Here is a 16,765-nt window from a genome sequence, read left to right on the forward strand (position 1 = left end):
TGATGTACATGTGCCGACTGACTTAAGAGGACAGCCTTGTAAATTAGATCTTTGATCTCAAGAGTTTATTTTATCTTTGCAGCAAAGAAAAGTGAATTGAATTGGCTGGCAGAACTAAGCCCTCTCTTGTCTCTGTTCAACAGCTGCTGCATCCTTCTGGGGTCATCGTAACTTCCACTTCCACCTCTACTCTCTTTTGCTACAGACTTAAAAAAGGCTTCTCCAACATCTCATCATAACCTGCAGTACAACGCTGAAAGCTTTACAACTCCTGGTTTATTATACAAAGCATGCAGCATGCTCAGACTGTTTTACTTCTGGAGAAAGGATATATTTGAGCTGCAAACCACTGAGCTGCAATACAACAAAGCTCTGTGAGCTACCCTCATCGAAAGCAAACTTTAATAGAATATTCACCAACTTTTCTGGGAGTAAAACACCATCTAGAAAGACACTGCATGGAGGGCTGCAGACTAAAGAGAAGTGCTCTGAGATGTTGAAAGGAGTATGTGATCCACTGTTACTCTCTATTATTTATGTTAATGTATGGAGGTATTTGCATGAGGGACCGTGGTGCTACCTACTCCATGTACACAAAAAAAGACTATAGGGCATAATACCAATATAATTTCTGATTCAGGTCACCATATGATGGTGTCACCATATTCTTACCACCTGCACTTCATTTAGTTTCCATATTTTCATAACTGCAAATACTACAGAAATAACGTTCAATGAAAAACTGCTTTACATGTCCTTTCCCCAACCCCTTCCTTAGTTTGGTGTAATTTTACGACATATTTTTCCTTCTATACTACTAAAAGAAGTAATGAACACATGAGAACCTTGCCATTTCCTACTAGGTAAATACTTGTAAAAAACTAATAATTTTTAACAGCTTCAAATTACTTGCAAGTAGAGTAGCCAGTCTTAGTCAGGAACTATTGCACCCACCATAGAGGTTGAAAACCTTTCCATTAATATGTTTCAGAAAATAAAGTTTAAAGCATTATTTTTTAGGATTTCTACTGAATGATTAAAATCCCTTATTCACGGAGGGAAAAACTCTGTTTTATGAGGGACTGCATGCACAGAAGTCAAAGTAGCACTTTGGATCTTACTGTTTTTTCGATCATTTATCTGGCGCATGCAGGAGAATTAAAAGAGCCTTACTCATTAGCATCATATAGTCAAAGAAAAAACTTCACATACCTGTACGCAGAACCTAAAATGTGTGCTGCAGAACTGAACAGTGAGACGCTGTGCCTAGATCAAGGTTACTTCTTATACTCCTGGCATCTGAAAATGATGAAATTCTGGGTTGACAAAAATCTTCATTTCATTCTTTGGACAATAACGTTTCCAAGTTAACTGACTGTCCACATCATGGGAACAACATAGCGACTTTTCTCCCCTTCCATTAAGCATGAATACTTGGCATTGCTTCTTTTGAATGGCTGTGATTCAGACAGAAGGAGGGCTAAGAAAGGGCCTGTGGGAACAGAACCCTCTTGCAGAGTGGAGCAGAGTGAAGGTCTCTTTTCAGAAAAGAGTTTCATCTGTGTGAAGGATGTTGAAAAGAATGAGGTAGTTCTCTCGCATACTCAATGGACGTAAATATCTAGCTGGTAAAGAAAGATGATCATCTCAGTGGAGGATACAGAGAGACCAATAATTTTCCTTAGTTTAAGGAATTTAACATATTGATGGGAAAAAATCAGGCCTAACATACCTCCTCCTAGCTTTCTGAGCTCATTACAGAATCCAAAGCTTAGCGCTGTTGAAGAGCTGCAGTACAGCAGGTAGGCTGAACAAACCCAGCTTCACTTATTAAAACTTCTTCTTACAGCACCAAACTGGAGCTTGCCTTTGGAATATACAGAGGATTTTCTGCCTCTGTTGCTGTAACAGACACTATCTAGCATCAAAAGGAAATCTGGTTAATCTGGAATTGCCCTGTCATCAGCAGAAGAGTTGCAGTTAGCTAAGAAGGGAAGGACTTACCCTAGGAGCTGCACTCTGGTTCCTCTCCATATTCGATAGGCTGAACAGAAAAAATCCAAAGCAAGACGAACTGTCATGTCATAACAAAAGGGTGGTTGTGAGGAGGAGAGCAGTTTCTCAAGTGTAAATTTTATGCTATTGGTGGGATCAACCCACTCATCTTGCCCAGGAGACTGCTTTAGTGCTTTTGTGAACGTAACAGGTTCTCCAGCTAAAAATGCAATGAGCTGTGTGTTATTTTTGAGACACTGTAATTACCATAGTGAATATGACCTTTGCCTTTTCCTTTTAGTTACTCTAGGGTCAAAAGCTCTCAGCTGTGACCACACAAGTGTATATTTGCCACCTGCAGGACTGCAGTATCAGGGTTTGGGTCATACTTTAAAGAAAACATCAGAAATGGGATCTGTAACCACCTCCTTGACTGAGCTGCTGGGCATGGCATTTTCTGGTTCCACTTCTGAGTTCGTCACCAGGGAGTTGTCTGCGAGGACCAGCTCCCAGTCAGCCTTCTGTCAGGCTGCTCTGGATGCAATTATTCTTTGATTTACCTTCGTACATGTGGGCTTCACTCCCCTTTTCCTATGCTTAAAATTAGACTTTTCCAGAGCCTGTGTTTACAACTCTTCCAGAGGAAATAAGAAGTGTCTTGTTATGTTTGATTTATTAGAAGTTCCATAAGGAAGCTATCACACAACACAAGAGTACATCTCTTGCAGGGAAAATGTAGAGAACTGCAAAGGAAACTCAGAATCTCTCATGAGCTACAGTAACTCTAAATAAACTATTTAGTAAAGGAGTTCAGGCCTAGTAATACATCCACTCATGGCAGTGACAGAGCTCTCATTTGCAGCACTTCACTGGCCCAGGATCACACTTCTCTTTTATTATTAGTTCTGGAGTTGATAACCTGTCTTATTCCTAACATTAATGACATCAGCTATGAAATATCTTTCAGTTCTAAATAATTTACATATCTATGCATAACACAAAGCAAGCAGTTCTATTGAAGTTTTCATTATTACATACAGAATATACAGAAAGGACAGCCAGGGTGGTTTACTATTTTGATATCATTATTGATTATATTTGAATAGGTTTTAATTTTTTTTAAAAACTAACTATATTCTTTCATTGGTGTTCAAATATTTGATTGACAATATACGGAACCATCCAGTATTTGCTGACACACAGATACACAGATCTTCACATATATCCTATGCAATAATCACTTAGCATAAAAGGTTAAACATCTTGCACGAGTAATTCACATTTTTTTATGAATTAAGACTCTTTGAAATCTTTAATTTTCTGAAGATTTTGTGCCACCTTCATATTATCAGTGGGCACATAGTAATATCCATAAATCTTACCAATTTATAACAGTTTAAGTGTACTTTTTTCTTATCCCAGCGGGAAGAAATTCACCTTTGCTGTCTGGATACCATTAGGCTTCAATCCACTTTTTATGGATGATCTCAAGCAAGGGATAGGTTTGTTCCTCAGGTCTGGCTAAAGAGAGGGCAGTCAGTAGACACATTCCAAGTACCCTTGCTCATTACTAGTACTCTTGCTAGATGTAGATTTTACCCTTTACAAAACATGATGAAGGATGAAGGCCAAATGTTTAAACTACTGTCCACATTTCTCATCATGGGTGAATACAACCTTCTCCCCACTCTCCTTTGCTTCTCCTCTTCTTTTCAAAGGATGCTTGGGAGTGTAACAGAGCACAGTTCTGGCAAGATGTAATTATTTTAGATAAATTAGCTAACTTTTGGCAATAAATGAATGCACAAAATTACATGCCAAGTCAGCTAGCAAAGAAAGAACAAGTATTGTGAGTTTGTTCAGTCTTCAACAGTGTTTTGCAGTTCTACTTCCAGACCAGCTGAGCTGCAGAAACATTTCAGATCTGAAATGGCCAACCTGAATGGAAACACACTATTTACCGAATGATTAATTTTTTAATGATTAAATATAAATCAATCATGAAAATTAAATTTAGTGCTTCAGGTATGTATTAACTAAAAAACTAGCACACAAACCACTTCTAAACAACTTGGTAAAATCAGTTCTTCCTTATAAGAGTTGTGAGTACTTCCCAGCTCACAGCAATAGGATCCTCAGAGCAGAGCCACGGATAAGACCTAAACCACCACACAGAATACATCAAATGAAGTGCAATATATTTGATCAAAAGGACCCCTATTTTAAATGACACTGAAAAGATTTCCAAACTGAATTTCCAGGTTCAAGCTCCCATGAAGTCTGAATGGTCACAGCTATAGTAAACAATACAGGTGAAGCTGAGTAATAACTCCCACACATGAGAAATAACTCACTGTTATTTAGCATGTTTTTTATTGGACTGCAGCACAGATACTGTCCCTGAAACAATAACTTCAAAAGATCTATGAACACAGCTGTCAAAAAAATTAAATACATACATTTAAAAAAATCTAAACCACAAATATTTAACAACCTAAGATGTATTCACAATGCAATTTCTCCATCATGTACAGTATTTCTCTCACAAACTGTAAGAGGATGCAAGTCTGAAAATATACGTATTTTAAGCTACCAGAGAGCATAGAAAATATATGAAAATATCCACTGTTTGGCACAATATAAATATTCTACCCCAAGAGAAAAAACAAGTGGTTTTTTTTGTGTGACACAGATCGTTATTCATCAAAAATCATGATGTTACATCAGAGAGCTGTTGCTCATGCAACAGCAGCTCTGGTTTTAGTCGGGGAAAAACATGCTTAAAGCTTGTGAGCAAGGGACACAGTGGTCTGTGAGAATGCATGTTTAGGTACTTAGCCATTTAATTTAGCTGGATAAGAAACAATGTAATGTTTTCCTGTTGTTAAACATTGCCATGTGTATCTCTGGCACACAAATTGAAAAAAGAAGGGTGTGACCATTAAAAGTACGTGTCCTGAGATTTCCTTCTTCAGGGGGCAAAGAGGTTAAAATGGAAAAGCTGATCTGTGTATAAATCAGGAACACATGTGGTAATGAGAACAAACAGCAGCCAACAGGCAGGAGGCAAGGACTTCTCCAGGCACAACATGAGATGGACAAAAATACCATCTATTGGAAAGGGAGCAGAGCAACTGATTTTCACCTTGAAACTAGTAAATTTTACCAGTTCTAGTAAGTCTTCATAATTATTTAAGTACTCGTAATTAACTCTGAGTTTTAAAACGTGGTCTAACTGAAAAGCTGTCTGCTCAGGAGTGCAAAGCAATATTGCTTTAGTGTTAATACTGGTTTCTATCTGTAGAAAATCAGAGGTGATCTTAACACATGCAACAGGATCTACGTGTTTAGTATCTGCGTGAAATAACAAAACAGTGCAGGCGTGTGTAGACTTCATCTTAAAGTTATGAAATGTTTGTGTCTGCAGCCTACCTACTGGAAGTAGATACCAACAACTAGTCTCAGGCTGAAACAATTTTGCTTGATTTCTTTGGAAATAACCAGAATATTTAACACAGTAAGTTATAGTTCACTTAAAGCTAAGGAACATAACACGGTTGTGAATAAGAATCCTTTTGACAAAATTCATCTGATACACCAGTGGTAGTCCCCCAAAATATTAAGTCGATCAAAGTAAGTCTGTATCTTCACCTTAGGACTTTTTCCTTGACACAGACAGAAATACTAAAGAAAACATTACGGATCACAAAGCACTGAATTTTCAAGGGTAAAGTCATACCAAAATCTTGATAAATTATCATTGATGTCGTAGGTGAGCAATCGGTCAGGAACATCATTACGGGTGCCCTGTACTGCTAACACATGTGGTGCTAGGGCAAAGGGTATGTCACTCAGAAGATCTGACATGAAAGGGCTGCTTTCCAAATTTTGACTCCTTTCATTTCCCACCTCGGCACTTGACACACTCAACTGCGATCGGTGCCCTGCATTTATCTAAAGAGAAGAGAAAAGCAGAAATTTAGACATCATGAATCAGGCAGCTAAGGCTTTGTGCTTAGAGCCATCATGACCGACTAATACATGAAGAAAATAAAGTAATAAATAAAAGCAGTTTCAGAGTTTGGTTGAAGTACATCTGAAACAGCAGTTCTTAATTCATGTCGATATAATTTTTGTGGGTCAGGTTGACTTGAATTAACTCTAAAACAACAATGGATTTTTTTGATGATTAGTAAGATTTCTCAACCTATTGTTACTCTGCATTTATGAAACCCATAAGTCTGCCGGGACTTTTTGTCATAATGTCCAGTCTTGCTTAGGGGAAATGACTTGCATTAGAACTCCTTTCAGAAACTGATGAAGCTCTGTCTTTGTTCCCCTTGTGTCTTTTCAGAAGTTGTCCAACAAAGGCATGACTGATGATTATAAAACACTCTTATCCCAGTTATTTCAAAGTATTAATGATGTTGCTTTCCAAATTGAAATGAAATTGCAAAATTGGAATACCAATAGGAATTGCAATATATGCATTGCCAAACGTGTGCTTTATAGAAAAAGTCAACAAAACTTAAAACAAAAACCCAAACCCCAAACCCCTTGAATCAAAACCAACAGTAAAATAAAATAAAATAAAAAAAAATACCAACCCTGCTGCATAAAAGTCAATATAATTTACAGAAAATGCCAGCAGATAGGATGCTGGACCCAATATACTTGCAAGCTTTGATAATGGCCTACCAATATGACCTTATTAAGTGTCTATCCTAAAACTTCTATTGTTTTAAAAACAGAGACAAGACTATTTACTGTGCCTCTCGAAATCAAATCTAACTTTACTATTTATAGCAATAAAATGCTATCCAAACTGATTGCTCTCACATCATCTCTAGGAATAAGATGTTTGTAATATGGACTTTCTTTTTGTATAAGCACACATACGGGAATCTTCAGTAATTTGATCAAAAGTGATTAACAAGACATGTCAAAGCCAAGAACATTAGACATGAATTTCTGATTGAAGTTCTTCCTCCTTTCAACCCTCCATACACAGCACACAGCCAGAAAAATCCAAAGCTTATGCTGTTATTAGGGGAAGGAGAGTACTGAAAGCTTTAAAAGCTAATTTGGTATTCAACTGATCATAAGAGTTGTATGGACAGTGCTTTCATCCTAAATTTTTCCATGATTTTTAGGGGAGCTGTGCTGCTCAAGATCTGACGTGTGCTGGAGGTGACTGTTACAGAGAACCTGAGGTTGTAGCTGTTTGGCAGAAGGACGGTTGGGGCGGTGAGGTGGTTTGTTTTCTATCCTGGGAGTAACTAACACTGCTAAGCATTTAGCCAAATAAAAGTCACTTTGTCTGCTTCTCAGAGGAAGGACTGGATTTGACCTGAATGCAACCTGAGCACTACTCATTCCTCACATAACCCAACATTTCACCTACTAGGCCAGATAAGCAAACATTAAACCTTTTATTAAACTGTCAACGATGAAATAGATAATCTTGCCAATCTATGTCAGTTCAGAGTCAGTCCTTCGGTGACTGAGGAAGCTCACGCCTGTATAAGCTACTGGGTTAGAATAGGTTAGTGGTGCTGCACACTCTGAAATGGACCCTCATTTGAAGCTTTTGTTTATTCTCATGAAGACTAGAAACTTAAAACTTAAGATACACTTCCTCAAATCAGTAATTGTTATATCACAGGATAATAATGTAAAATTTCTTAAGGTTAAGAAGTTTTATTAAAAGGAATGACTGCTACATGTAAATACTAACCTTACTTGTTATGATCCAGTACAAAAGATGACTGAATGAGCTCAAAGGAGTCAAGTGAAGAAAACATCTTTCTACTGAGGTGCTGAGATTCACTTCCCAGTAACAGAGCCTGTTTGACTTTTCCCCATTTCTTTCAGATCACCTTCTGGCTAGTTGCTATAAAAAATTTATTTTATAGATATGAAAAAGGAAAGAGCAACCCCATCTTTGTCTATTCTTCTAGGCCACTTCAGAGCCCTCTGGATACAGATAGGGTATGTCACTGGGTTTCTCCTGCTTTAACAATATTCTCTAAGCTATTGTAATACTGACATGTCTGTACTACATAACCCCTGAAGGTACAATTTACAGACGATGAAAAGTCAGAAAGACTGCATAGTTCTCCTACTGCAGCTTTCCAAGCTCTGAGCAAAAAACCCCAGGCAATAGCACCATAAGTCTGTAACTTCAGGAAAAACCCTAAAATGTCTTGTACTTGTCTGTTCTAATCAGCACAGTTATCTTCAAGTGGAAGATCAGCAGCTCTCACTTTAAAGGGGATCTTAAATTCTATAGCTGCTGACTGATAACAAACACTTAGAGGAAGTCTTCCTTCTTGTCATGGCCAAATAGACTCAAGGTGTGCATCATAACAAAATTCATAAACATCTGCTATAGACATATTCTTTTGCTAACAATACTGCCACACAGAACATTTATGTTAAAGATATTTATCTGAAAACTCCCACAATACTTCAAATAAGTACTTAATTTTGTAGCTGTTGTAAACTTAAGAACTTCCCTTTTTTTCTACACTGCACTGCACTTTCCTTCTTGAAAGAAATAACCTGTGGAGAATTTATGAAGGTGCTGGTATTTGCTTGTGTTAAATCAGTCCCATATTCTGAAGGGGAGAGCGGAGCCAGAAAGCCCCAAATGAAAAAACAGGAAAAGGTTACATCGAGGAATCAATTAGACGAGATCTTCAAAGACCATTCTGCTTCCCCCCACTCCCACATTCCAGGGAAAAATGATCCCTCACTTGCTGTTGTATTCCCATAGCTCAGATGATAATCAGAAATCCCTAGAATCTAATGTTTATTTTGTTTGGCAAACTATACTTTTATGAACACCTGTTTACATCTTTATTGTTGCACAAGCTGGATGAACTCAATTTACAATGCAAATTGCACTATCACATGGCAAAACTAACTTCAAACAAGGAAAAAAAAAAATAAATGGAGAGAGCACAAAGCATCTTGGATCTTCTTCTTTTCCTCAGAAACTTTACATTTGTTAGAAGGGTACCAAATGGGCAGCCCCAGAAATTAAAACCCTTTTTGCACACAGGAGATACCATGTATTACAATGACAGAGCAAGAACCAGCTTTTCCTACTCTCAGGTTCCTCTCCACATTTCAAGGCAAGACTGCAGTAAGGAAGGATGAATTACATTAGAATTATTTTACTGTTCGACATCACTTAACCATACTCAATCTCTGCATAGTGTCAGCAAGGTTCTTAATAGTCTATAGATTCTGATTCTACTTGAATAGTCAAAACAGTATCATAAATAAAGCCCAAAGTGGCTGGGAGCAATATAGTACAGAAAAGTCAGGAACAAAGTGTCAGGTCAGTATAACAAATTCTATAAGCTGATCTTGGATCCAATGGTCTTTGGCTCCCAGTATACCCAACCCCTCTCGAGAAGGTCTCAGGCCCAATATGACAAGATCTGTTTACAACATAAATGAGAAAAGGACTCAAGATTTCCTATTTCAGTTTCACATATAAACTACTACTATCTCTCCCATGAAAATGTGCATTTTTCACTATCTTAAAATGTTCACGTTCCTTTTTCATTTACAGCACGTCACATTTTATGTTACTATTACTGTGCCGACATCCCAAAAAATGATGCAATGGGAAAAATATAAAATCTGGGAAGGATGATTCTTTAATGTAGAATGCAAAATCTAAATCTGGTAGAAAAAATCTGGACAAAGTTTACCTGGAAACTTAACTGAAGATAGGCTGCTGTAAAAACCTGTCATGTGTGCAGTTTAAGTCCTGGAACATTCTGGAGCCCATCCCTTTTTCTAGTACACAGTGTGTCATACATGTTACGGCATAAAGACACCCTTTAAATGGGGTGAGACATATGCTGGAGAATCCGCATAGTGAAAAAACCTTGATGAAGCCAACCTGACCATCAGGCTTTTATAGTGACTGTGGTAATGTAATGAAGAACTGGACACACTAGCAGAGAACATCCATCTCCCATCAGCACTGAGATCGCCCAAGCTGGTTACAATGCAGACACCAGCACAAAGCTATGTGACGCAATCAAAGTCAAGGTTATGAAATGGCTTATGTTTTCATGCATGCATTCTTCAAGCATATATAGAACTGCAAGTCCTAGAGAATTTGATATCCCACATTAGTCACACTGGTTTCTACTTAAATGCCTAACTTATTTACCCAGAATACAATCTATTCAGGGCATATTCTCTGGACATTAGCTAAACAAAGCACTGCCAAATGCTATGACACACAATCCTGCTATGAGAAATACTAACTGAATGGACATGGAAGATCACCAAATAATTTACAATTCACCAAGCATCAGGGAGTGAAAAAAACCCAGGTAAAATTACAGAAGGTATGGTAATCAAATTTAATTTAAATAAGCAAGGTGTTTTCTTCATTCTTGGTTTGCAATCCAAATGAACAGGGATAAAAGAAACAGTATGTATATATATATAGTAGCTGGCCACCAGATAACAATTGTGCTCTGACAGCATGGGTGCTATATGTTATTTCAAAACTAACAAAGTATAAACTTATCCTCTAAGGTAAATTCTTCCTTTTGCTCAAAAAAAAAAAAAAAGAGAATTTCTCAGCTGCCTTTAAAAACATCTAATTTGCTGCATCTCTGTCTGCTAACCATAAAGCCTGCCAAGAGTCTCATAAGGAAGCAAACATGCATAGTTTACAATGTACTGAGAAGCTGGATTTACAGTGCTCTGAAGAAGCATCAAAGATCAGTGCTAGCATTGTTGTAATCCAAACTATCAAACAAGGTTTTCTAACAAGAAGTGATTCATTAAAAGAAATGTCTGTAAAAGAAAAGGGGGGGTGGGGGGAATTTTTCCAGAAGCAGACCAATTTGCCTTAAAAAGACAGCCTTGAGAAACAAACAGTATATTCAATCTTCTGGAATATTTAGTAAATATCCAGCAATATCATAATTATGACAGAGACCTACAGACCTACTGGTGATATAAAAATATTAGCTTTATTTCAGGCAATTTTGTGGTATTACAGCAAACAATGTATCATAACGTATCTCAGAATTTTTTTAGCATTATGCAGTTATTTCTGATGTATCTAGAAAGGGAAATTGGTTTAAGCGATTGTTCTTCCATTTGTGTTTCAGTTGATGCTTTTTACGGTATTCACTGGGCTTTTTTAGAAAATTTGTAGGAATTGCAGAGTGAGCATCTCCACTGATGATAATGATTCCCTTTTCAAATCAGAACAGTAATGGCAAAGTGAAACAGAGGAGGAAAAAACCATTATTCACAAGGTGCTCTGAATGTTTAGCGCTTCATATTAAAAAATATAAGCTAGGAGAAAGGATTAGTAAAGGAGATTAGCTGGAGGTGGGGGAAGTGTATATGACATGATAGTTTTTAAATGCCACAAAAAAACCCAACCCAAAACATCAATAACAACCCTCCCCACACACAACACACCAGTAAGTGTGTATCCTTACAGAACTGTGAGAAAGGAAGAAACACACCCAGACAAGCACAATACAGATGCTCCTGAGATGCCTCAGAAAACCTTATGTGAGTCATGAGAGCTGCTGTTCTTTCTAGTCTCACTCAAAAGTTTAGTCAGCATCCCCTCCAGGGACTCAAGAGAAAAGTTATTTCTCTCTGGGAGAACAAAAGCAGATGGAAGTAGTAGTGCCGGAGACCTTGCAGTGGCTCATTGCCGTATCCAAATGGCTTCTGGTCACTTTCTTTCTTTCTTAACAGAAACGCAGTGAATGGGATTGTAATACTAGCCTAAAACTGGTGTTGTCAGTGGTTGCAATAGGGCAGACTTCCATGCCTGAAAGCTTCAGGCCAAGATTGAGTCCTTGGAGAGGCTTTTAGAAGCAAGAATAGCTGTCAATGGAAATCAGCTTTCCCATTTGCTTTGGGCTCTTGTTTCCAGCTTCTTATGACTCTCATTCTGTAATACAGCAGTGATTTGTCTTTCTTAAAGAGCTCCTGCTACCTGTAAAAATTTTGTGTGATTGGTAGGCAGCATGATTTTTCTCCATTTATCAACATAGCTGTTCAGAGTAAAGCAGAACTAGATTTTAAACTAAGCATTTAGGAATATTTTTACTGATTTGTGGCATACTTTTTTGATATTTTTCCCTTTCCTCTTTAAAGCATGCTTTTCAGCCATTTCTTAGACTAGAACAGAATCAAGGTCAGGTTAATGCTGCTGAAATCTTAAAGAAAAAAATTCTAAAGAAACAGTGAAAAGTACCTCTGACATTCTACAGTTTTTCATTATTATAGCAAAGCTCCCCACAGAGTATCCTGGCCTGCAAAGAACAGTAGGGGAATCTTTGCTAAACCACATATTCAGTATCAATAATGATTTATATTTGTACATCCTTACTGGCATTAAAGCAACTAGATAAGCGCAATTATTCAGAACCAGCTTTTTCTCTAACAATTTGGTATTTTAAATGCAGACTGTAATTACTACATGCTCCTTGCCCTCCCAAACAGCTAAAACTGGTAATGTCTGCAGATGGGAAGAATTGTGAGGTTGCCATTTGAACTCTGGATACTCTGAATGTTCCATGGTTCAAGTTTCAGTAGTTAGTTTCAGTATCCCAGTAAATATGAGAGATGCCTCTAGTTTTATTTATGAAACACAGAATATAATCCTACCCTGAAAATTATTCTCAAGTACTACAAAGGGCTGCATTACCAGTGTCCAATCTCATTTGTTCATCCTAGGAAAAAACCCCATGTTTTTCTTTGTTAACAATTTCACAAACTCAGAACAAGATTAAGGTTCTATTTTTACTCAATCCCCTATAATAAGAGTTGGGCACAGGAAATATTTGCGGGGGTGGGTGATAAATTTAGCAAATATATTGACCTTATGAGCAAAACTGCATAATGATATTTTTATTCCTAATTCCTACTTTGATTCCTTCACTCCTAATTCCTATTATTTAATTATTTTATTCAATAATTTTTTTAAAGACAGAGAACCATAACATCTTAAACATGAGAAACTATAAAATTAAACAAACAGGGACAATATGCAACATGAAGAAAGACTGCAGAACTAAGAGAAAGCAGAAATAGGAATGAAGCAGAAAAGGAGTCTACATTTTTATTAAAAATGCTTAATTGCCCACCGTAACTAAAATAATTATACTCTTATCTGTCCTTCTATCCCAACCACTTTTAGCATTTTCAAATCTGATAATTGAAGAGCTGTACCAGCTGTGCCTCCTCTGCAGCAGGCTGCCTGTTCTTGCTGCCTCCCTGTGCCTCTCTGAGGCCCCCGAGCTTAAGGCACTGCCCTAACAGGTGAATTTTGTACAGCGTTCTCCTCTGCAACATGAATATCGTGATAAGAATTATCTCAGAAGAAAGAGAGAGGTGTGTGTTCAGTAAGGAACAGTTTATCTAGTTCCTCCTTTCCTTTGAAGTACTATGCAAGCTATTCATAGCAAAGACCTCATACATTATAATAAGCAACATGAACAATATTCAGCATGTTGTGTTTCTATCAGTGCCAGGAAATGTTACTAAGAGTTTTCTTTTCTGTAGCATGTATGCTGAAAGATTAGAAAGTTCATGAAAATTACTATAGTAAGTAAACTGCCAGCCAAAAGAACTGTAATTGAAAATGCAGGCAGCTCTAGACATCCAGCAGCGCATTCCAAAGCCACAAATCAGATGTGAAGGGCAAGTCAATATATTGCAAAATGAATAGAGAAATCTGATAAATGCTGATAATGGATTTGTTCTGTAACTTCAGTGTCATCCAAAAGCACAAAGTACCCACATTTATTTTGCTGCTGCCTTCAATCCTGATGTAATAGGAACTCAGGTAACTTTTCAGTACAGCCAGAGAATATACAATTTTTATAAAACTTTAACTACATATGAAATTGACAGTATTTAAATAATCCTTGTTAATTTAACAGCTACATTTGGTTGATGCAGTTAGTGACAACAAGATTTGAGTTTCTCTCTACTGTTCCAAGCAAAAAAATACGCTGAAGACTTTCTGGGAAGCTGATATCCTGAAGAGGACAAGCTTAGACAAACTGCCTCCTTCTCTCTACCTCTTGCTCCCAACCCCTGCAATTGTAGAAGCTCCAACATAGTAATCTGTTATGGCAGGGTAAAGATGACAGTTTCTCCGAGATGGTAGATATCCATGGAGCAGAAGCTCTAAAAAAGAGGGATAATTCTACATTCTCTCATTATTGTACTAAAATGCATGAAAATCCAAGGACTTGAATGGGAAAGGAAGCTGTCTACTTAAGAAAAGAATTTAGACAAGTGAACATAAAAAGCCAGTAAGGAAATATTTAGCAAACCTGGTTTCACACATTAAAAAAAAAAAAAAAGAAAGAGTCAATAAATTTTTCAGCAAATTGAAACAACTGGGAAAAGCTGCATAAATCAGAAGTTATTGTTTCAAGACATCTCTCCTTGAGTAATTGAGGTCGTCTGCAACATCCGTGAAATGTCTCTGCAGAATGTAAATAGCAGTGAGCGGAAAAAGACAGAGGAATAACAATTTCCATCTACAATGAGAGGAAAGGAAAAGGAAATTATCTTGGATTTGGTTTTCAGAAAAAAGCTAATTAACTAGAGTGAACAGCAAAGAATTACTAGTCTGAACCCAGGAGTTCTTCAGTGATACCTGCAAACAACATCCTCAGCCATGCTTTCAGAAGTTCTGTCAGGTAACTAAGCCCCTGTATCTTCCTAATGGTCTCTCTCCTCAGTCTTGAAGAACATAAATGGGTTCTCAGGCAGATATGTGAATAAAAATTGCTGCACTAAGTGCTTTGTACTGAAGTTTTTATCATGCTGTTTAAAATCCAAGCATGTGGCAAGACTAGCAATATGTCCTGTTTACAGATGTAAAATATTCTAATGCCAAAACCAGTGAATTAGGCAAGATTGTCTTAACACAACTTCCCACCTGCTTGAGAGATTCAAGTCAGTGAGGGAAAGGAAGGATGGATATTTGACTTCATGTTCCTCCATATGCAGTCTGTACTTGGAGCAGCTGCCAACAGCACCTTCAACAAACAGGTTCCCAGGAGCCAAAGTTTGTAAAGCTTCAATGTAAAAATATTAAGAAGACTGAGTTGTCCCCAGCACCTACTGCTTAGGCTTCTGAGATGCAGGAATAAAAGCATGATGACTCTTAACACAGTAAAGGATCAAATAATTAATTAAATAAACATAAGGAAACAAATATTGGTCATTTCCTTCAATTAAGATGGCCTCTAAGGTGGCCAGAACTTGGTTCTCTGCCAGATGAAGATAAACTGGACCATAATGAAAAAGAAGAAGGGTACTTTTTTTTGCTTTAAAAATAGATTTGCTTTTATCAAGCAGGACTACTAATTGCATTACAATAGCAGAAAAGCATTCTTAAAATTTGTAATACCATGGAAGCAAAGAAATTTGCAAACAAATAATTTCCATTTTATCTTGCAATTTCATAAAGTGCTTTAGAACAAAATTTGACTATGTACTACCCAATGCGCAGTCTTTCACAAATCTGATGCGACTGAGTGGTGAAGCTTTGGGGATTTAAGGCAGAAATTACAGCAGCAGCACGCTGTGGTGAAAGGATCACCACACTGATGGGAAGTACAGAAAAACATATTCGTGTCTTATCAATATTAGCATTTTGGACTGAAATGAGGCAGTTTTCATGTCATATTTCCTTTCCATTAAAAGGAGTGCCCACTGCTATTTTCTGTTTCTGGTTTTTGTGTTTGTTTTGTTTTGGTTTGGTTTTGTTTGGGCTTTTTTTTGTTTTGTTTCCTCAGAAAGTGGCAGCAAAACTAACCTAAAGACATTGTTAATTTTCCTTACTTGGTGTTTAAAGTAATTATTAATAAGCTGCCCTATGCTACAGTCTTTTAGCCACCATTTTATGCTAATGCATCATGCTGTAATTATCACTTTACCATCAGGCTGTATTAGCACACAGTCTCATCAAGTGATGTATGCATTTTAGATCAATTTTCATATTTGGAGAGCCCTGAAGGGTTGCTCCCAGAGGCAGAATGACTGACCAATCTATTTGTTGACAGCAGCAAAGTGAGCCAGCATTACTGGCTTTTAGTCTGACTGCATGCGTTTGAGGAAGAGATACAGGATAATCAGTAGTTTATCTGGGGATTAAGCTGGTCAGAATATCCCAAAATTAGAAGAAGGCTAAAATATGTGATGAGAACATCTGGGCACCCAGTTTGAGCTTCTTCTGCTACAAATAACCATTCAATGTCACTGAGTAAGCATGCAATTAAGTCAAGCATATAGTGAGTCTGCCCAAACTAAATAGGGAGGTATGCAAATTGTGCTTCTGGATACATGTGCCTTGATCACTATTTGGAGCATACATTCCTTTACTAAAGCCTAGCTCTCAAAATGAAGAGGCTGCCAATTGGGCCAGTTTTACTACTTTATGAACTTCATACATGTGGGTACATACATTGCTATATATAGGCACTAAAAAAAATGAAAATATACCACGCTTGTGTGTCTGCATGTCCCTGCAGGAGGTGATTTTGTCTTGTGTTACTCAGACCTCACCAATCATATAAACTGACCACGAGGGAGCGATGCTCCAATCCATCTGTTATGCTTATGTGTATTTACTGGCCAAACAGAACATTCAAGTCTCATCTTAAAAGACTGTAAGGCTTCCTTAGTTCTTCTTGTAATGAAATCTTAACCGAAGTTATAGAAAGGCTTTAACAGT

The 16,765-nt window shown here is 37.4% G+C and overlaps 1 protein-coding gene across 6 annotated transcripts in view; it reads right to left on the reverse strand.

Moving 5' to 3' along the window:
• Positions 1 to 4,384: 4,384 nt before the first annotated feature.
• UMAD1 (UBAP1-MVB12-associated (UMA) domain containing 1) overlaps positions 4,385 to 16,765 on the reverse strand; it is an 83,269-nt gene continuing 70,888 nt past the window's right edge. For all 6 annotated transcript variants that reach the window (XM_080609766.1, XM_080609764.1, XM_080609765.1 and 3 more), the window contains one exon: positions 4,385 to 5,949. In XM_080609766.1, the coding sequence (XP_080465892.1) occupies positions 5,692 to 5,949 (258 nt within the window). In that variant the 3' untranslated portion in view covers positions 4,385 to 5,691. The remainder of the gene's footprint in view (positions 5,950 to 16,765) is intronic.

The sequence above is a fragment of the Psittacula echo genome, assembly GCF_963264785.1.
Source record: "Psittacula echo genome assembly, chromosome: 2".
Classification (NCBI taxonomy): Eukaryota; Metazoa; Chordata; class Aves; order Psittaciformes; family Psittacidae; genus Psittacula; species Psittacula echo.